At 49.4% G+C, this 10,005-nt stretch overlaps 1 protein-coding gene across 1 annotated transcript; it reads left to right on the forward strand.

The window, feature by feature from the left end:
- The first annotated feature begins 5,576 nt into the window (after positions 1-5,576).
- Positions 5,577-8,300, forward strand: LOC125551746 (probable arabinosyltransferase ARAD1). The gene is made up of 2 exons (XM_048715045.1): positions 5,577-6,574; positions 7,372-8,300. Exons 1-2 carry the CDS (start codon positions 5,747-5,749, stop codon positions 7,930-7,932), a joined length of 1,389 nt encoding a protein of 462 aa, XP_048571002.1. The 5' UTR covers positions 5,577-5,746; the 3' UTR covers positions 7,933-8,300.
- Positions 8,301-10,005: the final 1,705 nt, after the last annotated feature.

A 10,005-nucleotide genomic window follows, 5' to 3' on the forward strand; every position in this document is an offset into this window, starting at 1 on the left:
GAGGCACCTTGGGCCTTGGTGGGGGGGGCGCACCAGCCCACCTGGGGCTGGTCCCCTCCCACACTTGGCCCATGCAGCCCTCCAGGGCTGGTGGCCCCACTTGGTGGACCCCTGGACCCCTCCGGTGGTCCCGGTACACTACCGGTAAAAACCCGAAACTTTTCCGGTGACCAAAACAGGACTTCCCATATATAAATCTTTACCTCCGGACCATTCCGGAATTCCTCGTGATGTCCGGGATCTCATCCGGGACTCCGAACAACATTCGGTAACCACGTATATCTATTCCCTATAACCCTAGCGTCATCGAACCTTAAGTGTGTAGACCCTACGTGTTCGGAAACCATGCAGACATGACCGAGACGTTCTCCGGTCAATAACCAACAGCGGGATCTGGATACCCATGTTGGTTCCCACATGTTCCACGATGATCTCATCGGATGAACCACGATGTCGAGGATTCGATTAATCCCGTATACAATTCCCTTTGTCTAGCGGTATTGTACTTGCCCGAGATTCGATCGTCGGTATCCCGATACCTTGTTCAATCTCGTTACCGGCAAGTCTCTTTACTTGTTCCGTAACACATCATCCCGTGATCAACTCCTTGGTCACATTGTGCACATTATGATGATGTCCTACCGAGTGGGCCCAGAGATACCTCTCCGTCACACGGAGTGACAAATCCCAGTCTCGATTCGTGCCAACCCAATAGACACTTTCGGAGATACCCGTAGTGCACCTTTATAGCCACCCAGTTACATTGTGACGTTTGGCACACCCAAAGTATTCCTACGGTATCCGGGAGTTGCACAATCTCATGGTCTAAGGAAATGATACTTGACATTAGAAAAGCTTTAGCATACGAACTACACGATCTTTGTGCTAGGCTTAGGATTGGGTCTTGTCCATCACATCATTCTCCCAATGATGTGATCCTGTTATCAACGACATCCAATGTCCATGGTCGGGAAACCGTAACCATCTATTGATCAACGAGCTAGTCAACTAGAGGCTTACTAGGGACATGGTGTTGTCTATGTATCCACACATGTATCTGAGTTTCCTATCAATACAATTCTAGCATGGATAATAAATGATTATCATAAACAAGGAAGTATAATAATAACTAATTTATTATTGCCTCTAGGGCATATTTCCAACAGGATGGTCCCTGTGATCGAAGGTGATCGGATAGGCCGACCATGGATTGAATTTTGGGGCGACTGGCTCTATCGCATAGATGTCCCTTAGCGCGCGCTTGCACTCCCTCTTGGGGATATGGGTGACGTATATCATATTCACCGTTTTGACTTCGGGGGGAAATTTCTTCTGACCCCCTGTTTTCGGTGTGCGAGGTTCCTCGTCGTCATCCTCACTGGGCGACCCTTTCTCCTTATGTTCGGCATTTAACTTGTCGGCCTCTTTGAAGACCCAACAACTTCTATTGGTGTGGTTGGCAGGCTTATCAGGAGTGCCGTGGATCTGGCAGGGTCGATCAAGTATTCGGTCCAGTCTTGATGAACCGTCTTTGTTTTGTTTGAATGGCTTCTTCCGTTCACCAGATTTGGAGCCACTGAATCCGGCGCTGACTACCATATTCTCTGTATCATCATTGTTGCTCCGACGCTTATGTTTGTTGCGTCGGGGCCTTCCGTTGTTGTTTCGGGCTTCGGAAGTGCCAGGGTCGCTGGTATTGTTACCACTACGGGCTAGCCAGCTATCCTCGCCCACGCAGAAGCGGGTCATTAGTGCTATAAGGGCCGCCATGGACTTCGGCTTTTCTTGGCCGAGGTGTCGGGCGAGCCATTCGTCGTGGATGCTGTGTTTGAAGGCCGCTAGGGCTTCAGCTTCCGGACAGTCGACAATTTGGTTCTTTTTAATTAGGAACCTGGTCCAGAATTTCCTGGCCGACTCTCCGGGCTGTTGGACTATATGACTGAGGTCATCGGCATCCGGAGGCCGGACATAAGTGCCTTGGAAGTTGTCTCTAAAGGCATATTCCAAATCGTCCCAGCTTCCAATAGAGTTTTCTGGGAGGCTGTTTAACCAGTGCCTAGCTGGCCCTTCAAGTTTTAGGGGAAGGTATTTGATGGCGTGTAGATCATCACCGCGAGCCATGTGAATGTGGAGAAGAAATCTTCAATTCGTACTGCTGGATCTGTTGTGCTGTCGTATGATTCGATGTTCATGGGTTTAAACCCTTCATGGAACTCATGCTCCATTACCTCATGGTGAAGCATAGGGGGTGTGCGGCGCCTCTGTATCGGGCCATGTCACGACGTAGTTAGGATGGAGTCCGTATGCGGTTTTCAGCCCGGGGTTGGTTGTGTTTATCCCACCAGGCTTGATAGCCCGCCTCTCACGCCGGAGCACGCCCCCATGATCCGTAGATTGACCTGGTCTGGCCTGCCCTATTTTCCAGGTCCTGTCGTAGGTCGTATGTGTATCCCCGAGTTGTTGTTTCTCTGCTTTTACGGCGAGGTGGTGCGGGCTGGTGTTCGGCTTGAGTTGTCGTTTTGTCCCGGCCACGTGGTGGTCTATCGGGTCCGTCAGCCGCATTACGCACGGGTGGTATGGGCTCCAATGCCTCATCATCGAATTGGGGTAACAGCTTATGCTTTGGGTAACTCTTTACTGGGCGTTCAAGGCCGTATTCTTCGTCTGCCAGGACGTTAGTCCATCTGTCGTTGAGCAGGTCTTGGTCAGCTTGAAGCTTCTGTTGTTTCTTTCTTAGGCTTCTAGCCGTGGCTATTAGTCGGCGCTTGAAGCGCTCTTGTTCGAGGGGTTCCTTTGGCATGATAAAATCTTCGTCGCCGAGGCTTACGTCATCCTCGGAGAGTGGCAGATAGTTGCTGTCCTCCGAGTCATTGTTCCCTGTTTGTTCGTCGGGGTCAACTTGCCCGTCCTCCCGATCATCCTGTTCGGATGTTGGTTCGATGGGGTCTTCTTGGTCTTCGGCATTCTCCGGAGTATCATTGTCTTCGGTGCCGGTATTGCTGTTCTTACCGCGATGCGATTTAGAGCGGCGCCGCTGACGTCGATGTTTCGGCGGTATCTCAGGAGGTTCGTCCTCGACTGGGTTTTTCTCATCATCGTCGTCGCCGTTTTTAGGTGTATCCACCATGTATACGTCATACGAGGAGGTGGCCGTCCAACATCTGGTGACCGGGTTTTTTTTGGCCTGCTCCTCTCCGGCATCGTCGTCCATACCATCGATGTCTTCGGAGGCGTAATCAAGCATGTCGGTTAAGTCCTCAATAGTGGCTATGAACTGGGTGGTGGGTGGGAAGTAAAATTCCCTATTTCCATCCCCTAGTCTGGGCTGGGCGTGATTCTGAAGCGGTTCCTCTGTGATGACGAGGGATTGCATTAAGTCCAGAACCTCGTTTAAGAGTGGGGTTTGGATGGGGTCGGAAGTTTCTGGGCCGAGCTTGCATGAGGCGGGCCTCCAGGGTTCGGAATTAGTGTCCGGAGAAGAGTCCTACTTTGCAATGATTTCCGGAGATGCTATTCTCTCTAGTTTTCCGGTGTTGAGCTCTAAGGACACAGAGAGTCCGGCGGGCTCTAGACTCCCGTCTTCGGACCTGATGACGCGCTCTGGATCTAAGGCCGGAGCGAACTCTTGGAAGATCAAGCCTCCTCAAATATCAGCGACATAGTTTAGATTTCCAAAACTGATCTGGTGACCAGGGGCGTAGCTGTCGATCTGCTCCAGGTGGCCAACCGAGTTGGCCCGCAGTGCGAAGCCGCCGAATACAAAGATCTGTCCAGGGAGAAAATCTCCTTCACGGCGGCGTTGTTGTAGATGATTGATGGAGCCATCGAGTCTTTCGACGACGGCACAATGGAACTCTCAATGAAAGCACCAATGTCGGTGTCAAAACCGACAGATCTCGGGTAGGGGGTCCCGAACTGTGCGTCTAAGGATCGATGGTAACAGGAGACAGGGGACACGATGTTTACCCAGGTTCGGGCCCTCTTGATGGAGGTAATACCCTACGTCCTGCTTGATTGACTTTGATGAGTATGGGGGTTACAAGAGTTGATCTACCACGAGATCGTAATGGCTAAACCCTAGATGTCTAGCCTATATGATTATGATTGTGATTGCCTCCACGGGCTAAACCCTCCGGTTTATATAGACACCGGAGGGGACTAAAGTTTGTACAGGGTCGGTTTATAGAAAAGGAATCTTCATATCCGTATGCCAAGCTTGCCTTCCACGCCAAGGAGAGTTCCATCCGGACACAGGGGAAAGTCTTCCGTCTTGTATCTCCACGGCCCACTAGTCCGCCCCATATCACATAGCCCGGACGCCCGAGGACCCCATAATCCTGGACTCCCTCAGTGGGGGTTCATCTAACAAGAATGCAACAAGTTACGTGCCACCCTTGAGAGCATCCAAGGCCGTCTCATGAGTGGCCTAGGCGTGGGCGACATGGCATACAATTTCTTCTCTCTATCCATATGTCTTTTCATGTTTGTTGCATTGTGTCCTTCACTATTACATTGTTGCCATCATTTGTATTTGTAGGCATTCCAAGCTTTGGAAGCCTTCATGGCCCAACATGGGAACAAGTCATTCACCATCACCCATTATTGGACGATCATTTGCAATTGCCCCAAGTTTAAGGAGCAATATGCCGCCCAAAAAAAGAAGTGAGGGCCGACGGTCATGGTTGAGCATGAAGAAGGGGAGAAGCGGCCGAGGGGCAAGACCAACTCCAAGGTGGACGAGAAGCATGATGCGGCGACATTTACCTTACAAGAAATTTTGTAAGGCATGGTGACCCAAAAGGAAGCAAGGGAGGAGAGAAAGTGCCAAGCGAAACAGAAACAAATGAAGGTCTACATCAAGCTACAAACGAAGAAACTCGAGATGGAGGAGGCCGTTCAAAAGAAGAAGTTCAAGATGGAGGAGGCCGTCGAAATGAAGAAGTTCGAGATTGAAGCGACCAAAGCAAAGACCGGAGCAAAAGAGGTGGCACTCACTTGCATGTCGGAGGAGGTGAAAATCATGAAGGTAGACCTGAGCAAGGTGTCCCTGAGGAGAAGGCCATGGTTCTTGAATAAGCAAAAAGAATTTCTCAAGCTCGATGATTGAGCTATGGCCGAGAGCACCACCATTTTGTATGCTGGCTTGTGTATCGGCCTGAACTAGGGGCCATGAATGGCCCTTTTTTAAGCGCTCGCAAGTGTACCGACCACTGGCAAGTGTGTTAGCGTAAACTTGAGGCATTTTTTATAGGTTGACATGTATGTCGGTCGCTGCCGCTCTGGCTAACATGACTAGTTTTTATGTTCGTAGCAAATGGTTCTGGCGGACGCACGAAATGCGACATTATACTTAGATGTGAGGTAGATATATACGGATCCTATTTTCTAAAAAAAACACTTTCCCTTACAAAGTGAGACCTTTGCACATGTCGTGGGGAATCCGAGTGATTTCGAGGTCTTTGAGGAAAGCGGCAAAAGGGTAGCGACCGTAATGGGGTGGAAGTGCGTGCGTCCTTGCGTGGATCTGGAGTGGAAAGAGGCAGTTCCTGGGTTCCTGCCGCACCGCACCGCATCCGTCCAAGCGCAACCGTCTCGTTGGACGTCCCCAGATCCGACCCTCTCGACCCGGCCACCTCCACCCGAGGCAGAGACCGCGGCCGCCACTGACCCATCCCCACATACCACACACGTATCCCCACCTCCTCAGATCCGAGCGCCATGGCCGCCCACCCCCACCCGCATTGCTATGCCCACCGCTAGCGCCTCCATGGCCGCCGCCGCCTCCTGCCGGAGCCCGCTCGTCTGGTTCTTCTCCCTCGCCGCCGCGCTCTTCTTCGCTTCCTGGTACCTCCTCCTCGACTCCGCCGCCGCCCCGGCCGCGCTCGATGCCCGCCGCCAGGGCCTCCGCCCGGCCTCTCCAGGCAGAAAATGCGATCCGGATAAGGCGCTGCTGCGCGTCTACATGTACGACCTGCCCCTTGAGTTCCACTTCGGCATGCTCGACTGGGAGCCCGGGAGCGGCGGTGGCGGCCTTTGGCCGGATGTCAGGCACGGCGTGCCGGAGTACCCCGGAGGGCTCAACCTGCAGCACAGCATCGAGTACTGGCTCACGCTGGACCTCCTCGCCTCCGAGCAGGGCGCGCCCACGCCGTGCAACGCCGTCCGGGTGCGCGACCCCGCCAGGGCCGACGTCGTCTTCGTGCCCTTCTTCGCCTCCCTCAGCTTCAACCGCCACTCCAAGGTCGTGCCGCCCGCGCGGACCAGCGAGGACCGGGCGCTGCAGCGGAGGCTGATCGAGTTCCTCGCCGCGCGGCCCGAGTGGCGGAGGTCCGGCGGAAGGGACCACGTCGTGCTCGCGCACCACCCCAACGGGATGCTCGACGCGCGCTACAAGCTCTGGCCCTGCGTCTTCGTGCTCTGCGACTTCGGGAGGTACCCACACAGCGTGGCCAACATCGACAAGGACGTCATCGCCCCGTACCGCCATGTCGTCGACAACTTCTTCAATGACTCCACCGGCTACCACGACCGGCCGACCTTACTCTACTTCCAAGGCGCCATTTACAGGAAAGATGTGAGTACCCTTTGATGAAAGCTTACTTGTTTTAGCTTAAGCAGGGAATTAAGATCGTGGTGTGATTAGTCAACTTCCATTTTTAATAATGTAGCTATTGGTTTTAAAACTTGCTTTGCATGTGTCGTTCCCTACATAGATTTCAGAATGTTTGCCATGTACTGGTCTGTAGCACGATTTGCTATTTAACCGATTTAAGTTTTAGTCAGTAGCACGATCCTAAACTAGCACGACCTCATCTGTAGTCTGGAGTCTGGACACCCTCCGTGGTACTTGATTTGGACTTCAATGATTCTGGCTACGGGAAATATCGTAGTTGCAAATAATTGCCATTGGCATTGCCTTGTTCACTATCCAGCTGAGTTTGGTTGGCTCGTCTTGCTCATTAATCCAGCTCACTTTGGTATGCTATCACTTCTTTCATGTGACTGTTACCTACTCCCTCCGTTCGGAATTACTTGTCTTGGATATGGATGTATCTAGAACTAAAATACATCTAGATACATCCATTTCTGCGACAAGTAATTCCGAACGGAGGGAGTACTTATAAGCCCCGTTTATGTTATAGCTCTAGTGAGTCGCTTTAATACTTAAGAGGTTCTATAATCTGATAAGGACGAGAATCCAAAATTGTGATTGTCGCTTTCACACATTTGTGGCAGTAGTGTATAATATGGTTTATTAAGCAAGATATATGAATTATTGACTGTCTGAAAACCAAGGTCCTGAGAATGTATGATCTATGTGAAATATTGATGATTCTCATGGTTGTGATCTTTTGAATCACAACCTTGCAGGGTGGTTTCATCCGACAGGAACTTTACTATCTTCTCAAAGATGAGAAAGATGTGCACTTCTCATTTGGAAGTGTGGCTGGTAATGGGATTGAGGAATCGACACGGGGTATGAGGGCATCCAAATTCTGCCTCAACATTGCAGGGGATACGCCATCCTCCAACCGTCTATTCGATTCCATAGTCAGTCACTGTGTGCCCGTCATTATCAGCGATGAGATTGAACTCCCATTTGAAGATATCCTTGACTACTCCAAGTTCTGCATCATAGTGCGTGGTGCAGATGCTGTCAAGAAGGGCTTTCTGATAAATCTGATCAAAGGGGTAAGCCCAGAAGAGTGGACAAGCATGTGGAACAAACTGAGGGAGGTAGAAGGGCACTTTGAATACCAGTACCCATCTCAGCCTGACGATGCTGTCCAGATGATCTGGAAGACCATAGCTCGAAAGGTGCCCTCAATTCGGCTGAAGGTCAACAGATTACAAAGATTTTCTCGGTCTGAAGCTAACAAAACAAACGATTCTCCAGCAAGATCTTCCTGGCTAGAAAATCAAGCTCGTTGATTTTGGACCAACAAACTCTCCCAGCTGGTTTTCAGTCCTCTGCGAGAGGAGAGTGCCCATAGTGAAGCTGAGCTTGAACCTCAAAGCCGGGAGCGACAGCTACAGGAGATTAATGGAGTAAAGTACTCCTGATACAGATTACCACCACAATATTACAGATCCGAGGGCCCGATTTTTGTTCTCCTCCAATTTTCATCGAAGATGTGCTCAACCGTGTAGATTAGGGACAATAACTTTTTGTATCAGAATCTGTATATCCTAGGCAGTAGCGTGATTACTGATCATTTCCACTCTAGTCTTATACTACTTCACAGCTGTAACTCCCCATTCTCAGAGCAAGAGTTTTTATGGTTCCTTGCTCGATTCTACCCATGTGATATCTGCAGATGACCGGCATATGTCGTCCTTCCCTTCCATTATTGGGTCATGACAAGAATTGCTGCTGTTCAGGCAATTGCATAGGTGGTAACTACTCCCTCCGTTCCTAAATATTTGTCTTTTTAGAGATCTCAAATGATTACCACATACGGATGTATATAGATATATTTTAAAGTGTAGATTCACTCATTTTGCTTCGTATGTAGTCAGTTGTTGAAATCTTTATAAAAACAAATATTTAGGAACAGAGGGAGTATTACCTATCTCATCCGGGCAATTGACGAGAGGGCACCCCTTGAACCCATGGTCATAAGCACCCACTTTTTAAAAAAATAAATGCATTTTAAGCACGTTTTAAAATGTCAAAAAATTAAAAGAAAATATCACGCATACATGTTTGCAAATGTGTGTATGCGTCACAAAGTTTTGTGAAAAGAATGTCTTTTTGTTTTGTCTCCGCAAAAAAAAACAAATTTAAGTACTTCTAAATAGTGTTTTAAGACATAATTTTTTGTCTTTTTTGCATTGGCTACAAGAAAAGTTATTTTTCCGTGAAACTTTATGCACGCACATAAAACATGGAGACATACCAGCGCAATTTTTTCAGAGTTTTTTATCATTTAGAAAAGTGTTTTCCAAAGTGGGTTCGTATGTACCCGGGTTCATTTATGCACTTCTCGGCAATTGACCCACTGTGTTGCAAGCCATACACCTGACTGCCCTTGCGGCTGCCTCATGGGTGTCTCCTTTTTTGAAACTCCAACATAAAATGGCCCCAATCTAAAAGTATTTCCGAAACTGGCCCTTTTGCATGATGCCCGGGGTTAGGACGCCATGCTAGATAGCATGACGCCTCGGGCAAGGGCGCCATGGTAGCGACGTGTAGGGCGTCATGCTATCTAGCATGGCGCCCCAGCCCTGGGCGTCATGCAAAAAGGGCCAGTTTGTAAAAAAAATTTAGATTAGGGTCATTTTATGATGAAGTTTCAGAAAAGGGTCAATTTCATCGATTGTTACATTTGGCCTCTGTACTAATTTCCAGAAGAGTTCGGTTGTCTCAATCTGGTGCGGGCTTCTAGATTTAGATGCAATCCTAACTAGCTTCCCGGCCACCCGGGCCTCCTTCTCTATTAAGTATTTGGGCCTCCCACTCTCGGTTTGACTCCTTCTCTATTAAGTATTTGGGCCTCCCGCTCTCGGTTTGACAACTTTGGAGAGGGGGCTTTTAGTTTCTCGAGGATAAGGCGGTGGCAAGGTTGCTGCCATGGGATAGTCAAAACATTACTGCCACGTGCCGATGTGCAGTCATCAAGTCGGTGCGCACCTCGCAAGTCATATACCACATCATTGCTCCCAACCCTCCTCCTAGAACTATGCATAACTCCTAACTCCCAACAAAATTAAGCGGGCTTTCTTTGGTCGGGCATTGATGTCGCTTGAACTACGTCGGTATTTCCCTAAAGAGGAAGCGGTGATGCAGCACAACTACGGTAGGTTTTTCTCTTAGTTATGAAACAACGGTACCTACACACAAATAACAAATACTTGCAACCCGACGCTTATAAGAGGTTGTCAATCCCTTTTTCAGGTAACGGCGCCAGAAATTGTCAAAGTTGACGGGTTAAAATTTGTGATAGATTGGATAAATAGATCTCGAATAAACGCAAAATAAAGATGCAAATAAAAAGTGCAGCA

This window comes from Triticum urartu, chromosome 4 (assembly GCF_003073215.2).
Source record: "Triticum urartu cultivar G1812 chromosome 4, Tu2.1, whole genome shotgun sequence".
Classification (NCBI taxonomy): domain Eukaryota; kingdom Viridiplantae; phylum Streptophyta; class Magnoliopsida; order Poales; family Poaceae; genus Triticum; species Triticum urartu.